Source organism: Pleurodeles waltl, chromosome 10, assembly GCF_031143425.1.
Source record: "Pleurodeles waltl isolate 20211129_DDA chromosome 10, aPleWal1.hap1.20221129, whole genome shotgun sequence".
Taxonomy (NCBI): domain Eukaryota; kingdom Metazoa; phylum Chordata; class Amphibia; order Caudata; family Salamandridae; genus Pleurodeles; species Pleurodeles waltl.
The window spans coordinates 841,566,461-841,585,437 of record NC_090449.1 but is presented as its reverse complement, the minus strand read 5'-3'; the positions used below and the strand labels follow the sequence as shown (position 1 = coordinate 841,585,437).

The following is an 18,977-nucleotide window of genomic DNA, read 5'->3' as shown; positions in this document are numbered from 1 at the left end:
GAGAAGTTAAGTGAACTAGTTCATCAGGTCTAGACACCATGGACTGCATTGGCAGAACAGTTGGTATCAGTATCTTGTTTCAGCGGCACACCCGGATGAGGTTGACCAGATTTTTCAGTGATCTACAAGCATTACTGATTGAAATGCCCTTTGGTGGGCCCAGACTCTTCTGAGAGAAGGCACATTCTGTGCTGGAAGAGTTTAAAGACAGCATGTCTGAGGGGCTATCCTGCCCATTGGTTTCCCCATCTGTTCTGCAACTTTAGGAGCTATTCCAGAGGCCCAGCTTCTATGGACAGTGGCTGCCTCCCATGTGATACAGTAGATCATTTGATCCTTTTAGTGCTGCAAACATGGTAGCGGCAGACATCACACAGAACAGAAAGGGCACTAGGCCTCCAACTCCCTACTTCAGCAGCTCCCAAGCTTCTTTAGCTTGTCCTCAACTCATGCGCTGTCAGGATGCAGAATCAATCATTTCATCCCAAATCGATGATCCATCGTGTTAGAGAAATGGCTGTTACAGATTTCTAAAAGGTGTTATGCTCTGCCTTTCATTTCTTCCTCCACCCCACCTTCCTTCCGCATCAGAACAAATTTCAAAGAAGCATCTGTCCACCTTGCTGGAGTAGGTGTATCTATTGTTCAAGGTTGCCCTCAAACATGTGTCAGACTCCGAGATAGGAGAGGGCTGTAATTCACTCTACCTTCTCATTCAGAAAAACAAGGGGCCTCTGATGTATCCTAGACCTTCTGCCACTAATTGGCTTCCTGCAGCATGACAAATTCAGAATGCTTAGATTCCATCTGCCTTGGACCCAGGAGACTGGATGGTGTCCCTGGACTTGCAGGACGCATTTTTCATTTAACGGTCCTGCAGTCCCATAGACATTACATATAGTGCACGGTGGGCCATGAACACTTTCCGTTTGCCTCACTTCTTTTTCTGAAAGTGAGTTTGGTGGTCGTTACCCATCTTCAGTGGTTAGTTCATTTGTTTCCGTAACTCGGTGACTGACTGCACCAGCGACCTTTCAGCAGCCAGATGTAGATCACCTCCAGATAAGGGTGAAACTCTTAAAATTGTTGAGTTTCAATATAAACAAGCCAAAATCCAAACCAAGGCCCTCAAAGGCTTCTATAATTGGTTCAATCCAGGACACAGTGAAGTTCTGGTCCTTTCTTTCACCACAGCTAGTCCAGGGCACTCAGGCTACATTCCTGATGTGTTGGGTTCAGTTTTTAATTTTGGTGAAGATGGATTTAACGATTCTTGGTCTCCTGGCATTGTGTTCTACTCAGCAAGTTCAGGTGGCACATGTGGAACCTTAAATCTCAGATGGCCCAGTATCAAGGATGTGTCTCCGACTCCATTCAGATCTCGAGGGAGATTGCCCATGATTTGCTGTGGTAGCTGTAGTCTCAATTTGTCATTCGGCAGACTGCTCTACTTTTCTCACCCAGAACTCAGGGTTGTGAGGCCATCAGAGATGTGAAGGTCATCTAGGAGAGGTGGCGATCAAAAGCCTTTGGGCTCCAATGGATAGACAGCTCCGTATCATCTATGAATTGGGATGGGGGTGGGGAGTGAAAGTAAGGGGGAGCGTCTTGCAGGATCCCACTGGCAACACCACTGCCATGTGATACTGCAACAAGCTGGGCAGAATGTAGTCATGAGTCCTGTGCTAAAAGGCTTTGTTTTTGGAGATGGCTGAAGCAGTATAATATTTTTCTACCTTAAATTCCAGTGGCCACATTGATTAAATCTTTTCTTGCAGATGACAAGTGGTGCCTGCATCGTAAGGTATCACAGGCATATTAGATCAGTAGGGAGAGCTTTAGCTTGATCTGCTTGCTATCAGATGCACAGTGTCAGTAATTTTGTATGTTGAAGTTTGTGTGGGCACTCGTGAGACTCGTTCTGGCTGGAATGGAAAAGGTGACTCCTGTACACTTTCCTGCCACTACTTACTCTGAAAACAATTAAGAACGACCGCGTCCAAGTCATCCTATTGCCCCGGACTGGGCTAGGAGAGTGTGGAACCTGCAACTTCTGAGCACAGACGTCTGGTCTCCAATCAGGCCTCTGCTGCAGGAGGATCTCTGCCTCAACAACTGGGCAGGATACTTAATCCTTTGCTTACATCGCCATACATAGGAGATTGAGCAGTGGCAATTATCTGTGTTAGAGTTACTGACTGAAATGGTAAATGCCATTTTTGCTTCTAAGCACCCTTGCAGGAAACACATCCATGCTGGACACTAGGACACATTCTTTGCCTGATGTTGCGCTCCAAGCACTGACCTCTTACAAGCTAAGCTTTAAGACCATGTGTTCTTTCTTCAGCCCAGCACGGCCTTGCAGTTGGCACTGTTAATGATTGTTTGACCTTTTTGGCCTGCCTTGTACAAATCACCACTTTGGTGCAGTTCACCAGAGGATTGACTCAAATGTTCCTTTCTTAACCATTTGTAATGCATCAGTGGGGCCTTAACTTTATATTGATGCTCCCTATTTGTATGCTTTTAGAGCCATGCGTAGTTGCTTGCTGCTTCTCTTGACCCTGAAAACGGCCTTCCTCTTTGCAGCCATGTCAGCTTGTCGTCTGAGTGAGCTGCAGGCACTTTCAACATAACCGCCCTGTGCCACCTTCTTTCTAAACAAATTGGTACAGAGAACTTGGGTAACCTTCTTACCATAAGTTGTGACTCCCTTCAATGTTGGGCAGGTGAATACTCTTCCAGTGTTTTGTTTTCACTCACCCAAAAAGAATAGAGGTCCTATCGTTAGGATCACGAAAGAGCTTTGAGCTTTTATATTCATTGTGCCCAGGCCCATTGATTGGGCACTCTGATATTTGTGGGATTTTCTACAGTGAACAAAGGGAAGGCTGTGCAGGTGAAGACCCTGTTCAGGTGGATAGTCCACTGCATCATGATCTGTTATACACTAGCCAAGAAACCAGTCTTTAAACTTTTTGTACTATGACGAGGGCCCCTAGCAGCACTAAGCGTCCACTGCCAGGCTTTTGTGATTATCAGTAGGAGTTAATCAACCCTTTATGTGGTGCATACAATCTGAAAGCACTACTGCCTCGACAGCCAGGTCTAAAAGGAAGGATACTTTGCTCTCTTCGTTCTGCAGGACTTTTGGTTTAAGTCCACTCCAGAAAATTCACCTTGGTGTGGTACTGCTTTAGTGTATAATCTGTAAGATATATCTGTCAGAAAGAGCACTACCTAGGGTGAGTAATTTGCTTTTCTGGTGGATAAGTCATCTAATCATAGGTTCCTTATTGCCCTTGCACCTCACCTCTCTGCAGAGTGGTCTTTTTAACAGCTTCAAAGTCTCAAGTTAGCAGTCGGCACACTTAAACCAACAATGATTTTATGCTCTGCGTTTTGGGGGGTCTGAAACGGGAGAAGACGAGAAACTGTCAGCGTACAGGGATTGTGCTTATATGAGGATCTGGTGTGCCACTTTTGGGGCTTTATGGAAAGTGTGGAACTTCACAGCATCCATTTGCCTCAGGAGCACTACTGAAACGTTATCTTGACTTAGTCTGGCATCTGGGGAATAGTCTAAAGGGGAGGCTAGAAAAAGTGCTTCTCAAGGTATTTAACTCAATCAAAGGTATTGTAGGTCCCAGAGTGCCAAAACGTTCTTACCATTTACCATTCAGAAAGAAGTAATTGGTGAAAGCTAATCACGCTGACATAACCTCTGGGTGCAATCCCAGAGAACTGAACAGATGAAGGGAGCAGTGTTGGAACTGTTAGTAGCTGAAAAGAATGAGTTGGGAAGCAGGAAAAAGAAAGAAGGAAAAAAAGAACCCACTTGTTTTCGCTCTCTCTAGAAGGAAATAGTGCTTTAAGGGTTAATTGAGGTCACACTTGGCTGGGGCAGAGCCAGCGGTTCAAGCAGACCATGATGTAGTGCGGGCCGGGTCCAGGAGTCACGGAAACCCGGGTACAGAGTACCTTGATCCTGGTCACAAGCACAAGATGCAGGATTGATGCATCAGTGGATGTCTGTCACTCCCACAGTTGAGGGATGCATTGATTTTCACACAGTGTTGATGGCGATGCTTTGGTTTCCGAAGACGAGCGTGGAAGCGGCAATGTATTGATTCTGAAGCCAATGCATGGGGTTTCTCCACGCTGTTGAAGGGATAGGCCAGTTTTCCTTCAGTAATTGTGGCAATGTGGTGGTTTCAGTTCTGTCAGTGCCGATGTGCCGGGTGCGCTTCCAGTAGGCAGGGGATGCGTTGGTCAATACGACGGTTCTGAAGATAGTGTTTGGCCCCAAGTGTGATGCTTCAGATTTACTTCTGCAACCGGGTCGATTCTGGTGTTGCCACTTCCAGCAGGCAGGAGATGTCTGATTTGGTGGGGGTCAGAGACCAGTACTTAAGCCCAGTTGTGGCTTTGAAGTGGGGGGGGGAGGTGGCTTTGCTGTGCAGAGGCCCTTTCTTCCCAGCCCTGGTTCCAGATTATCAATAGGGGGTAATCAACTCATTATGTGGGGACAGTCACTGCCTATTCAGTAAGAGCCATTAGAATGCAAACAAACCTAACCTTCTTGTTTTGTGGCTGTCTAGAGGGAATGTCCAAAGTGTAGCTGTCACCCACCCCATACGTGAATTTGAGACAGGCTGCAGAATTCTTAATGTTAGCCTATGAGAGGAGTATGACTCACAGAGAAAAACGGTTTGGGAGTTTTTCTTTTTACTTACACAGTACCCTGTCCTATGAGCTACTTAGGGCCTTCCTTAGGGGTGACCTATATGTAATAAGAAAGAAGTTTAGGCTTGGCGAAGGGTTTTAAATGTCAAGTCGACATGGCAGTTAAACTGTACACACAGGCCCTGCAGTGGCGGGCCTAAGAGCTGTTTGAAGAGCTGCTTAGTGGGTGGCAAAATCAGTGCTGCAGGCCCACTGGTAGCATTTAATTTCCAGGCCCTGGGCACATATTGTCCACTTTACTGTGGACTTATAAGCAAATGAAATATGCTAATTGTGGATAAGCCAATGTTGCCATGTTTTTAGAAGAGATTACATGCACTTTAGCATTGGTTAGCAGTGGTAAAGTGCCCAGAGTCCCAAAGCCAACAAAAACAAGGTCAGAAAAAGAGGAGGAGGAACTCAAAAAGCTTGAGGTGACCATTCATTTTTCAACCAATACATTTTTTATTTACATACATGTTGAGGCCAAAAACCGTGAAAAATAGTTTAGGAATTTTCTGAAAGGCGACCATGAGCTGATCGGTAAGGCGTTGGGCAGAGATTTGCAAGCCACACTTCTTCCTTCAGAGGAGGACTGTTTTGTGCAGTGGAGTTTATAAAATTGTGACTTTTTCAAAAAGAGCTTTATAACTTGTAAAGCCCCTATAATTGTTGCTTGGGTCTGCTGTGTAAGGAGGGGTTTCAACAATACTGTATTAAATTGTATATTAGCCATGATGGTGAGCCAGTGGATGTCAGAGTTTAAAAACCCTGTAGTCAGATTTGTTTGGAGTGGAGCAAAGCTTGTTTGCTAGGTCTCTACCATAATGGTGTTCCTACAAAAATTGGTCTGCATAACTAGAGAATAGATGACTGCTTTGAGATTGTCTGTGGATATGGATGGGCAGATATTCAGGGGTGAATTTAAAAGTTAACTGCTTGTCACTTTGTTGATACGAGGGACAAGTGTGAGAGCCGATGAAGGTAAAAAGTCCTCCAGTTTTAAGGAGTCCAGAGTTTGGGTCAATTTGCTCTTGAAAGAGATTGAGAAGAGAAGGAATTTATTTTTCTAAACCCTCAGAAAACTGAAGATCTCTTGCATCTGTTTGTAATTGAGGCAGTCAGTGTCTTTGAATGGTGGTATTGTCATTCTTCTAAAGTACAGTAGAATGCCATTGGCATATTGGTGCAGGGCTACACTTTAGTTGTTTACGATCAAACTTAGTTACTCCTCCTAAAGGTGGGGTCCTTGGTTGATCCATGGAAGATACTGCATAGCACTTCAGCTATACTAGGTGTATGTAAGCCTGTTTTTGACCATTTGATATCTTTTGGTCAGATAGGATTGAACAAACTTAATTTGCAATCCTTAACATGTTGGACAAATAACACAATGAGAAAAGGGTGGGTATTGAGTTCCACAGCTTTTGGTGCTGAATGACTGAAGAATCCAGTCGTGGATCTGAACCGGCACTAGTCGTACCACCTTCCCTGATGCCAGGCCCAATGTCAACGGCGCCATACCCATGGTCATCCCAGACTCCGATATGGAGCCAGATGAGCGTTGCCCAACTCCGATGCCTGCAGGATCTTTACCTCCTAGATTGTATCATGAGCCCTATTGTGTCAGGATAGGCCTCAGGGAAGTCTAGGACAGGTCCTCTAGAATACCAGCCTTATGAAGAAATGTACAGGCATGAGGATTTAGGTGAAGGCAATGGACTGTACACATCTCCTGATACTGGTATGCTTTCTCCACCCCACCGCCACCATGGTTACAGAGGGCAGAGCCTCTTACCCAGTAGTGGTGGTGTAGGATGGCTGAGGTCCTGGACCTTCAGCTACTCTCTGTGACAATCAAGACTAATCTCTTTACAGAGGTGCTGCAACCGGTAGCTTACACATTCGAACCCCCTGCTCCTGTTCTCATGGACGTCCTTTTGGGTACCTGGTCCAAAGCCAGCACAAGTACTCCTGTGAAGAGGACAATTGCCTGCCGCCGGTGCCCTGCACCTCGGGACACAACCTTCCCTTGCACCCCAACCCCCCCACCTTCCACCGCTGAGAGCTTTGTGGTCGAAGCCTCAACTTCCCATGGTGCATTCCCTACTGCTCCCCTCAATTATGAATCCAAAAGGCTGGACTCATTTTGGAAAATGTTTTCTTCCGCCAGCCTGGGTTGTGACCCATGAACAGTGCATGCCCTTTGAGCCATTATTGCCACACTCAGTGGAAGCAGTTGAGTAAGTGTTGCCACAGGTCCCGGAAGTGTCCCAGGCTGTACACTTCGAGGCTGTTGTCAACTGCAGAGACGCAGCAACGTTCACAATCTGTTGCAGAATGGATCAAGGCAGATTCAGAGCTTAGGCGCTTCAAGGATTCTTGTTTATGGCCAGGTCCTTGCGTCTCATGATGGCCCTCTGTCTCCCAATCTGCCTTTTGCTTTTTTGGCTATGGAGGGGCTTCCAAGTGTGGCAATTACCATCCAGCCACCGTGCTGCATATGCTGCCCAGCCTCTGAGTGCTTGAGGGACTGGAACCCACAAACCTCGTGGGTTAGGTGGCCAGCAGTCTGGTGACTCCACCACCATGGACACCCATTTGGTAGCAGGATTCGCCGTCAGTGACCCCACCTGCAGGCCATTTGCTTGGATAGGAGGGTTTTGCAGATCTTCAGAGGACCATCTGTCGCTTCACTGCAAGGAAGTTGGGACTCTCTTGGTCAAGGGAGCCATAGACAGGGTTCTAGTGCCAGAAGTAGGCTGTGGTTATTCCAGTTACTTTCTGGATCCCAAGTACGACAAGGTTATTCACCCTTTTCTAGACCTACGAGCCCTCAACCTCTATCTCGAAAAGGAGAAATACAGAATTCTCACCTTGGCTCAGGTCTCATCTGCCCTGGACCCAGGAGACTGGATGGTAGCATTTGACTTGTAGAATGCTTATTTGCACATCCCCATCCTGCTTTCCCACAGACATTACTTGAGGTTTACAGTAAGCCACAAGCACTTTCAGTTTACTGTGTTTCCCTTTTGTCTTTACCAGTGCCCCTTTGGTGTTCATGAAGGTGATGGGGGTGGCTGCAGCTCATCTGTGGCGATCAGGGTTGTCAGTTTTTCCCTATCTTGACTGGCTGTTGGAGGTGGGCTCTCCCCAGGCTGTTGTCTCACCTCCAGATTACGGTGAACCTCCTCTATTCTCTGGGGTTCACTATATATGTGTTGAAGTCACACCCGATTCCCTGTCAGACGCTCCCTTTCATCGAAGTCGTGCTGGATATGGTGCAGTTTTGGCCTTATCCTCCTGAGCAGCGAGTCCAGGCTATTCAGGCTATGATACTGATGTTTCAGCCTCTATCATGGATTTCGGTGAGAATAACTCTGAGGCTGTTGGGACCTGGTCTCGTGCATCCTGTTGGTGACACATGCCACATGGCATATGTGGGCTCTGCAGTGAGACCTGAAGTTCTAATATGTGTAGGATCAGGCAGTTCTCTGTCATGGACCAGATCTCGGAGGGAACTGCAAAAGATCTGCAGTGGTTATTAACAAACCGCAATTGACTCAGCGGCTGATTGCTCTCCCTTCCCCAACCAGATCGGACACACATGCATCACTCCTGGGATGTGCCATCCATCTGGAAGAGGTGACTATCAGGAATCTGGCTTCCTGCGGAAGCAGGACTACATCAGCATGCTGGAGCTCTGTGTGATCTGACTGGCATTGAAAGCCTTTCTTCCCTCCATCAAGGGAATGCTGGGACAGGTGTTCACGGACAACACCACCGCCATGTAGTACTGCAACAAACAGGGTGGACTGGGGGTCAAGCACCCTTTGTAAAGAGGCTTTATGCCTCTGGACACAGTGGGAACACCAGGGCATATCCATGGTGTTTCAACATCTGGCAGACAGCCGAAAATAACTCACAGAGCACGAATGTCATCCCAACCCAAGATAGCACTAGGTCTTTCAGCAGTGGGGAGTGCCTTGGTTAGATCGGTTTGCCTCCACCAAGAAGAAGCAGTGTCAGCAGTTTTGCACGCTGGAGTTTCCAAGGCGGATCTCGCTCAGATGCTTTTCATCTCAAGTGGAGTTCAGGCCTCCTGTATGCCTTTCGTGCCCATACCGCTCCTGTGTTGAGTTCTAAAGATCAGGAATGACTGAGCCCATGTAATCCTTGTGGCTCTGGACTTGGCACGGAGAGTCTGGTATCCTGAGCTGCTGAGCATGTCCATCGATCCTAATATCAGACTGTCCCTTCCGGAAGATCTTCTGTTGCAGCAGCAGGGTAGGGTTCTAAACTCTAACCTGTCCACTCTCCACCTTCTTGAGCGGTGGCAGTTGATAGCTTTTAACCTTCCTCTTGAAATCTGTATCATCATCATGGCAGCCAGGCATGCCTCCACCAAAACGGAATATGCCCGTCATTGGAAGAAATTTGTGGCATGGTGCACAGATCAGTCTGATCCCCTTTCTTACACCTCTCTGAGGTTTTACTTGTCATTCATTCTTTCCCTTGCCCTGCTGGCTCTGATTTTGACACTCTTCAGGGCCATTTATCTACCTTTTCTGCTTTCTTGCTGTTGCCTGATCACCATTTTTATTTTCTGTTTACATAGGTTCTTCAAAGGTCTTAATCATCTATTTCCACCTTCCCCATTCATTATGCCTCAGTGGGATCTTAACTTGGTTCTGACCTTTTTGGTGCACACTCCTTTCAAACCTCTTCACAACTGTCCTCAGGCTTCTCGCATTGAAAGCAGCCTTCCTTGTGGCAAGGAAATGCTGCTATTCCTCAAGACATAGACATCATGCACAGATCCAGGGTACTTGGCAGTGATGTTGGAGATGTTCTGATCAGCAAGGCACACCTGAGTTAAAGCTAAGCCCCCATGATCTGCTCCCCTAGGGTGGTCAGGGGTTGGGGGGAAGGGGAGAGGGTGAGGTACCCCAAGAGATGAGTACCAGTGGCGACCAGGATAGCAGAAGTAGGCACCTGGTTTTCCCAAAACCAAACAGGAGGATTATGGAAACGGATTGTGTAAGACCCAAAAAAGACTGGGAGAACCCAAAGGTGGATCCTGACAGAAGAGGACCTGCAAAGGAAGGGGCCCATGTCCAGTTAGTGATGGAGTGTCCGGTTGTGGCAGGAGCCACTGCCCTTCCTTCTGTGGATGTTGGACCAGGTCGAAGATGGAAGAAGGTCAGCAGTGCAGCGCAGAAGATGAAGATCAGTCCCAGTCCCAGAAGTGATGCAGGTGGTGTCCCACGTCAGCGGTTGGGTTGCAGTTGGTTAGTAGAGCTGGAAAACCACCCTCAGGTCTTGGTAAATGCAAGAAATGGAGACGTTTTGCAAGGCTGAAGAGGACCAGTAAGGTCCAGGGGACTCGACCCAAGATGGGGAGTCAGGGGTGACCGTGAGCAGCCAGGAGAGTCACAAGAGTAGGCAGCCCCCACAGGCAACCCACTGATGACAGACTGGTGGCAGACACAGCAGTGGCAGTGAGGCCCACACAGCACACCTGAAGAGAAGTCCCACATCACTGGAGCAGCAGGAAAGAGACACTGCTTTGCAGGGAGAGGTGCTGGGGGCTGGGGCTACACGGAGCCTGAAGGTCCCTTGGAGGAGGAGCAAACAAGCCTTGGTAGCTGCAAGAGTCACAATGCACAGGGGTACTGTCCTGCAGGAAGAGGCAAGGATTCACCATCTCCCAAGTTGGACAGCTGGCAAAGAGGACCAAGGGGACCACTCCAGACCGCCATCTTTGATGCAGGATCTACACAGTTCCGGAGGAGAGCAGATCCATGCAGCTGTTAGTCGTTGCAGTTGGTGACTGCAGGGGAGTGACTCCTACACTCCAAGAGATTCCTTCTTACTTCTTGTACAGGCTGAAGACTCGCCGCCCTCAGAGGATTAGCGGCTGGGGAAATGTTGCAGTTGCTGGAAGGAGCTGGCGAAACAATGCTGCAGAATGGAGTCTTCGCTGAAGTTGCAGGTTGTTGGTTCCTGGAGGGTCCAGTTGCAGGCACAGTGGCCAGAAGATGAAGTAAATTATGCAGAGGAGTCCTGCTGGAATCCTGCATGTACCTAAGTACCATATGGTAGGGAGTTATATGGGAGCACCCGTATGCCAATTGTTGGGGTGTGCAAAGTCCTAGGCAACCAAATTTAGAGAGAGTGCACAATTGCTGTTGTCCTGGTTAGCAGGATCCCAGTGAAAACAATCAAAGCAAAACGAAAGGCAAAAAGTGGGGGGTAACCATGCCAAAAAAGAGGACACAATGCAGAGAGAACTGACAGGGACTGCTCTGAGTTGCTGTGCCTCAGCTTTGCTCAAGTATACTCCCTGTAAAAATGCAGAAGATACTGACTTGACCTGTAGTACCATGCTACAAGACTCATGCACTTGAATAAAAGTGGTCGGTATTGATCTTCCACAGTAGGCTTAGTAGTGGAATGGGCTGTATTACTGCCCATCACATCCTCGGTCTTAGACAAAAGTGTTATGTGGAACAAGAGCAACTCGTAAAACATTTTCCTAGCACTGCAGCTTTCATAGATTTACATTCTGGGCTCCTTCCCCATCATTATGCTATGCTGGAAGTCTCTGGTAGTATTGCAAACAGGAATAAGCTGGATTAGCCTGTACTTATTTAAAGAATCTGCCTCTAAGACTCACCTCATTGTAAAATGCTAAACTTCATCTAATGAGATCGGATTTGCATGTCCCTAATTCAGATTTTGACTGCAGTTCAAGTGTTTGTAAAGCATGGTTTAAACGTTCCACTTCATAGCATGTGTGGCTGTAGATCTCTGTTCTGCATTTTCCTGCCATGTACGTTTGTGATTGGATGTTTACCACTTGTTTTTGTTTCAACAAGTCAATTGAGTCACAAGGTATGGTGACTCCACCCTTAGTTGGCAATGTGAATGGGAATCTGCTCCATTGTTAAATTGTTTTCTCTGCCCCCCGCCTGGATGAGGCCAACTGGCACCTCTGGAAAAGTTCAGGCGTCCTTCATAGAGATGCCATTCAAGGCTCTGGTCATTTTGATGAAAAAGCAGATTTGGCCCTGTAATGGTTTGACGATTGAAGGGCCAACGCATGTTTCCTGAGTCTGTCTGACGTGAACTTACTTTCTGCCGAAAGTGGTTACTCCATTTCATGTTAGCCAGGCTATCACCCTTCTGGCCTCCTTTGATCCACCTCATCCCTCTAAGGAGGAAAAGAGGTTTTTTCCACTCTTCCTACTTATAAGACCTTAAGAGATCACTAGGCGTTTATGTTGATCACGCCAAAGAACGGAGTCTGCCCTGCATATTTGTCAGGTGGCGTAGGGGTCAGTACACATGTTCGCAAATCACTACTTTCTCAACATTTAGGTCTGACAGGAAGGGCATTTTGCCTGCTCTGTCCTGCAGGATTTTGTGGTCTTAGTCATTTCACAGACCCACCTGGGCAGGTACTGCTATGGTATAGTTTCCAAGAAGTGGAACCTGTGGCTGGAAGTATCGATCACAGGAACAACTTACTTACCTTCAGTAATTCTGTCTAGTTGGTTCTCTGTCTAACTGCAAATTTCTCACCGGCCTTCCCTTCTCCGGTTCTGTGAACTCTGCTATTTTTCTATTTAAACGGTCCCAATTTAGAGAGCTGCACAGTGATCATGCAATCTGCTGTAGGCTCTGCGTCTAAGGGCATGAACATCATAAAGCAAAGGATGTCCACGCACTTGGCTGGTGCTTGTGTGGTTCCACTCATCACTTCAGGACCAGAATGGTGTAAAGGTGGAGCTGTGACACCACCTGCCAGCACAGGAGTACTTTTTTATAGTTAACGGATCCAGTCTGATGCATTTCTTAGATAGGCGAGCATGCTTTGGCAATACATTAAATATTTTTTTTTAAGTATTCACAAGTGTATCTCTCCCTTATGTTAGCTGGCTGTTATCTATTACTTTACAGGTCTCTTGCTGAGTTTAATGTGATTAACAACCAAGCTTTCTATTTATTTATGTAGCTTACCATGACCAATGGTTTTATGCTGCTTTACACTGAAACGAGAAAGAAGGTGACGTCGCAATAGGTTATGGGGTGAACAAATGAGACCTAATCTGTGGCCAGAACAGCCATGGATGCAGAGTAGAACACCTAGAGCCCTCTTCGTATGATGTACCTTCTGCCTGAATCACACAGCTCTTTGTTGTCACTACTATTCGTAGAGAAAAAAGGGCTCATTTTGGGGAACTCTCAATCACTGCTTTGTTGAACAAGTCAGCTTATTCACTGCACACTGAATTATTCAGCCAAATGTGGTGTTTTAGCCTGGACTCCCCTGCTTACTAACGTCCTTTTATGCTTCAGCATATAGATGTTTTTGACACAATAGTTTTGCCAGGACTCTGTACTTCTGTGGTAATGTGTATTGCACAATAGCATGTTCCTCACACATTGCAAGAACAAACATCAGAGCAAACAGTGTATGCTTACGTCCTCAGTTGCCAAGCAAATTGAAAATTATTTTGAAGTCCTCAACAAGTTTCAGTGCCCACAGTCATCCAACATAAATGTCTCAACATTTTCTGAACCTGCATCGGACGCTCCTACCTTAAATAACAAGGCCCTGCGTGACGCGGATAAGTTATAATATTTACCCAAGAAAACGGAAAATATCAGTCATGTAAAACATAGCTTTAGGCCAAATGAGCAAATTTAATTTGCTGTTTTGTAGTGTAAAGCGGTGAACTAAATTCTGTGCAATCCTGCATTTTTAAATCTGTTGAAAGGTCCTTGCTATGATGTTGCAAAGATTATTTTTTATACTTCAAGTTTATTTAACAAGAAAAAATTCAGTTATGATTGCAAATTGTAATAAATGTGTCAGTGCAGGCACAGAAGTTGAATAGAAAGTTCAAAAACAGTACAAAGAGTGGTTAGTTCCAGGACACCCCGGCATACTCTGTGTGCAGCAATGATTACGTTCATGCTCTTGTTATGTTATTGAGACTTGTATAGCGACTTCTACCCGGAGGCCTCGTAGCGCTGATCAGCTTGAAAAATTAGACCTACTGGAGGAATCCTAAACTTCACTGGAGTGGGGGGGAACTTACTGAAAGTTGGAATAGCCAGGTTTTAAAGGCTTTTCTAAATTCAGTCTCCTGAGTCATCATACGAATATTCATGGGTAGAGAGTTCCAAAGTCTGGCTCCCTGGTACTTCAGGGATCCTCCTCCCCATGTTCTCTTTACTTTGGGAACTACTACAAGGGCTTTAGAAGCAGATCTCAAAACTCTTGTGGGTGTGTATAATGAAATTAATGATTTTAGATAATGAGGATCCTTTTTATATAGAGCTCTGTGGAAGAAGCAAAGAGCCTTAAACTTTATCCTTTTTGCCACTGGAAGCCAGTGCAGTTCCATCAGAGCTTTCTTAGCTGATGTGGTCCGAGGCAGAGTAGAGAGCAGCCGCGCTGCAGCATTTTGTACCACCTGTAGTTTGTTAACCACATAACCTGGAGATCCCAAAAAGAGACTGTTTCCATAATCTAATCTGGATAAAATCAGGGCTTGTACGGCCAATCTTTTGGTCAATGGCGGAAGCAGGCCAATAACCTTCCTAAGTAGCTTATGTATCCCAAAACAGGTGTCTGACGTTCTCTTGGCCTGATGTTCCATGGTGAATTTGGGATCCAACCAAACTCCCAAGGCTTTAATCTGAGCTTTGGGAGAGGTAAGTAATCTAAATGTATTACTGGTCCTATATTTTTAGCAGGGTTGGCCAGTTTTCCCAAAAACATGATTTCTGTCTTTTCTTCGTTGAGTTGCAGCCTGCTTTCTGTCATCCAAGAAGCAAACGCTTGGAGACAGGCAGGCAAGGCCAAGTTGTCTGCCTCCTTATTGGAGGAAAAGGAAACCACCAACTGCGTGTCGTCCGCATATGACACCAGGGATACCCCAAAAGGTTCTATGACCTCTGCTGGGGGGGCGGGGGGGGACATATAAATGTTAAACAGAGTGGGACTCCGAGATGAGCCCTGCGAAACTCCGCATAAAGATTTCAACTGGGCTGAGAGAAAAGAGCGATCCAGGACTTGAAAGGTTCTGTTTTGTAAAAACGAGCTTAACCATTTGAGCACTATTCCTTTGATCCCACTATTTCCCATTCTTTGAATAAGTAGATCATGATTGACCGTATCAAATGCCGCGCTCAAATCTAGCATTATTATTACAGTTGCCTGACCTTGGTCCATTCGTTTTCTCGCTTCTTCCGTCACCGCAATCATGGCTAATTCAGTTCTATGGCCCGGTCTAAAGCCCATTTGAGTTATGTGCAAAATCTTATGTTCCTCCAAAAAACCCGATAGTTGTATGTTTACATGCTTATCAATAAGTTTTGCCATCATGGGGAGGAGCGAGCTAGGCCTGTAATTTTTAAAGACCGCTCCGTTTAGATTAGGCTTCTTTAGTAGGGGCTTGACCACTGCATGTTTCCAGGAATCCGGCACCATCCCACTTTATAGCGAGCTGTTTAACAGATCAGTTATTACCGAATTTAGCGCTACTCTTCCCTGCATAATAATATGGGGAGGTGCGGGATCAAGTGGAGAGCCCAATTTTAATTTACTGAGAAGCCCCAAAGTTCCTTCCTCAGAGATGGGAAGAAAACTCTGTAGCACATTGTCACCTTCCTTCTTCTCCATCGCATGCCCTGAGACCCCCCCTACTTCCCCTGAGAAGTTTCCATAGATATCCTCAATCTTCTTTAGGAAGAAGGAGGCAAAGTTGTTGCTATGTTCTTCTGAGGCTTCCATTGCTTCCGGCATGCAGGAATATACAATAACACCAAAAATTTATTTTGGAGATCCTGCCACCTTTTCAATTTTATCACCATAATAGGTTGCTTGGGCTAATCTGATCTCCTTCTGGTACGACCTAATTGAACCTCTGTACTCTTCTCTGTCTTCCTCCTTTAGTGATTTCCTCCATTTCCTTTCAATCTTCCTACAGTTCCTTTTTAATGTCATTAAATGATTATTGAACCAGGGGGCCTTTCCTCCATTCTTTTGCCCAGAGAGGGGTGTATAGGGCAGCACTCTGTCCAGACTGTCGGAGACCCACTCATTAAAAGAGGTAGGGTCTATCTGCCGGTCCCTCATAAAGTATTTTTTATTTCTATTCAATGAATTACTGCATACTCATTTTACATTAAGGGAACCAGAGTACAAGAAAGAGGCTAAAAATGGTGGTTCCCCAGGTAATGAGGTCAGTGTTGCACCGCTACCACCCACAGCTTGATCTCAAATGCCTCCTCATATTGACTCATCCTGTCAATCAGTATCGAGAGAAGGGATCCTATTTTCTTTAGTTGGGAGAGGTGTGGGGGTTGTAGCAGTGCAGATGTCTGCCGTATCATCAGTTCCCTGATAATCATTCACCACTGTGCCCCTAGATGATAGCAATCAATCATTTGCCAAGCGTTAATGTGATAGCTTCATACCATTTACTGAGGAGTGAAAGATCTTTAACCAGACCCAGGAGTGCCAATGTCAGAGGCTGGGACAGTTTTATTTCCATAATTATAAACAACATCTTAAGCCAAAATCACACTAACCATGTGCATTTGTACGCTTAGGTGCATGCCAAAGCTCCTTTTATGGATAGTACACAAGCAGTACACTACTTCCAAAGACCAGAAATGTGTAAAAATTAAATAGCAAGATAACAAAAGAATGACAAGCAGGTGGAGTTAAAACGCACCACAAGTACTGTACACTTTTATTTTTAAATTACGAATCATTACAAAACTGTGTCCTGTATTTTACAGTACTGCTAGAATAACACCATGCCTGTTTATATTGTGCCCTGACTCTACCACTTCGCAGGGTTCTTCTGGTACTCAGTTGAGGAAAGTATTCTTTTGATATTGGCTGTTGGTGCCCCTTACATTGTGCACTACGAAACCACCCAGTTATTGAGAAGAAAAGTCTTCAAACAGTTCCTTGAAAACACTGGTCAGTCTTCTCCTGTTCATCTCTATTCAAGCATATTTAGAACTGCTGGTAAACGTTTTTGGAACTGGCCGCAGTGTTCTGGAACTTTCTTCTATGTTTTGATCAAAAGAAAAGTTATACATAAAACTTTGGGCTTTACTCAAAGGTCACTTCTTGCTGGAGTACGCACGTTTGTGGAGCATGTGGTTAAGTCTTGTTGGTAGTATTGGATTAAGGAATTCACTAAACCTTTCATTCAAATTGTATGCACATTTGAATTTGAAAGTTTTTATTCGGTGTGAATAACCATGATAACAATATTTCGTGGCTGTTTTGAACTTGACCTCTTGCTAGTCAAACTTGGAAGACTTTCGCATTAGCAGCTGCTTCGACCATTTCCACAACAGTGTAGAAATTGTCTCATGGCAACAAGCCTGGTGCTGCTTCTCTTGGAAAATAAAAAATAAAAAAATGGGGTCATTTGTTTAAAATTGGAGTTTTGGCAGTACCAAATTTAGTTGTTTTGCTATGCCTTTTTAAAAATAAGGTGGGAGTCTAATAGTGATGATAAAATTTATTTAATTACAATATCACAGTTATTTATGTTAATGAATGTTTGTTATTACAGCTTCAAGCCAATTTAATTCCGGGTCTTAATCTGAATGCTCTGGGTTTGTTTCCACCATCTTCATCTTCCTCGCCTGGAGTACCACCTCCTTCAGTGGGTGTTCCTTCAGCCTCCGCTTCACCTTCATATCCACCGTTTGGGGTAAGAGCTTCAAGTGTTCTTGGTGTAATCTACAATTTGTGCCAGTTTTGACATGAGATAATAAGCATGATACTCATTACTAAATCCTTACTATTAGAATAATCCTCATTTACCAGACCGGAGCTTGAAGCTTTTCACAGTTGTGCTCCTTTGCACTGGTAGATGACATTGTGTAGCTTTTAATTGACTCCATTTCTTCCCAGAAGTGATGCAGTACAGTTGATAGAGACACAACTCCTGCTCAATGACCTCAGTTGCTTTCTGCTGTTTTTTACATGTTTGCAGTTTTTCTCTAAGAATTCACACCAGTTTGGAAGAGACCCATATCCTCTCCCAAGACTACAAGGTGTAAACCATGCAGGGACTGTTGCAAACACGTCTGATTAACTCACACAAGGTGTGCCTTTGGTCTTTGGTTACGATTCCAAGTCGTGAAAGGAGTCTACTCTCGTGAACCTGAAGTCTGTCCAAAACCCTGATGAAAAGCTGTGTGTCGCTGTTCCTCGTAAGAAATCATGCACGTCTAGCTCACACTCAAAGTTGAGCGCTTGGACTCACTCTAGAAGGGTGTTAAATGACTGGTCATTGTAAGTCTTTGGGAGAGGTCAGTTCTAAGATGAAGTGGAAAAATAAGAAGACCAAGTGGGACTAATCCCACCATGCTTTGTCTCCAGAGCAGTAGTGAGGGCATCAACATACCACCCAGTCTCGGTCCCTGTCCACCCAGGAGCAGGTTTGGACATTGGAACTGAAGCACTGAATTCCTCGTCTCCTTGGCAAAGTCAAAACCGATTGAGGCCTTCAAAGAGGCCATGTTGTGCATCTTTGGCACCCTCCTGGTTCCCTCTGCTATTCCTTCTGATTACAAGAATCTGCAGGGGCTGCTAATTGGGTTATTGTCTGCAGATGAATCCTCTGTACCCTCTGAACCCACTTCGGGTTCTGCATAGTCATCTGTGTCAGCATCCGCTACAGTGCCAAAATTGGCACCAGTCCTTGGAATACCAAAGCTGGAGGAAGGCCCTATAGTGATTTTGGTATCAAGCTGAATTTGTTGCTCCCATGACAGACGTCTGGTATCCACAAGAACGTACACAGTCCCCATTCAGTGTGGTTCTGACCGAACACCACCACTGCCCAAAATCTTCCTCAGGTGCTCCACTAGCTTTTTTGGCTCACTCTAATCCAGTTGGAGAGGAGTGCTAATGATGGTGTTTTACTGACACTACGATGAAAAGTTTGTATATGGACTTGCAGGAGGCCGGTGGGCTGGACACTTCCCCATGATACTGGGTTGATTTCTCCACCTGGACCACAACAGAAGACCGTGCTTCCTGCTCTGTAGTCATCAGACATGCAATGCAATCTTAGACCTACAACTTTAGCTCTCTTCCAGTTCCCTCTTGTGCACTTTTGAGCCCCAAGAATCCATAGGAACCTCCAGTCGTGTTACTGCTGGCTGATCGATGCTTGACTGTCTGTTCTCCTTGAACC

General features: G+C 45.6%; 1 protein-coding gene across 1 annotated transcript in view; it reads left to right on the top strand.

Annotated features, from left to right (window-relative positions):
• IGF2BP3 (insulin like growth factor 2 mRNA binding protein 3) overlaps positions 1-18,977 on the top strand; it is a 515,178-nt gene that overhangs the window by 349,624 nt on the left and 146,577 nt on the right. The window contains exon 10 of the mRNA XM_069211519.1: positions 17,343-17,483. Coding sequence (XP_069067620.1) covers positions 17,343-17,483 — 141 coding nt within the window. The remainder of the gene's footprint in view (positions 1-17,342; positions 17,484-18,977) is intronic.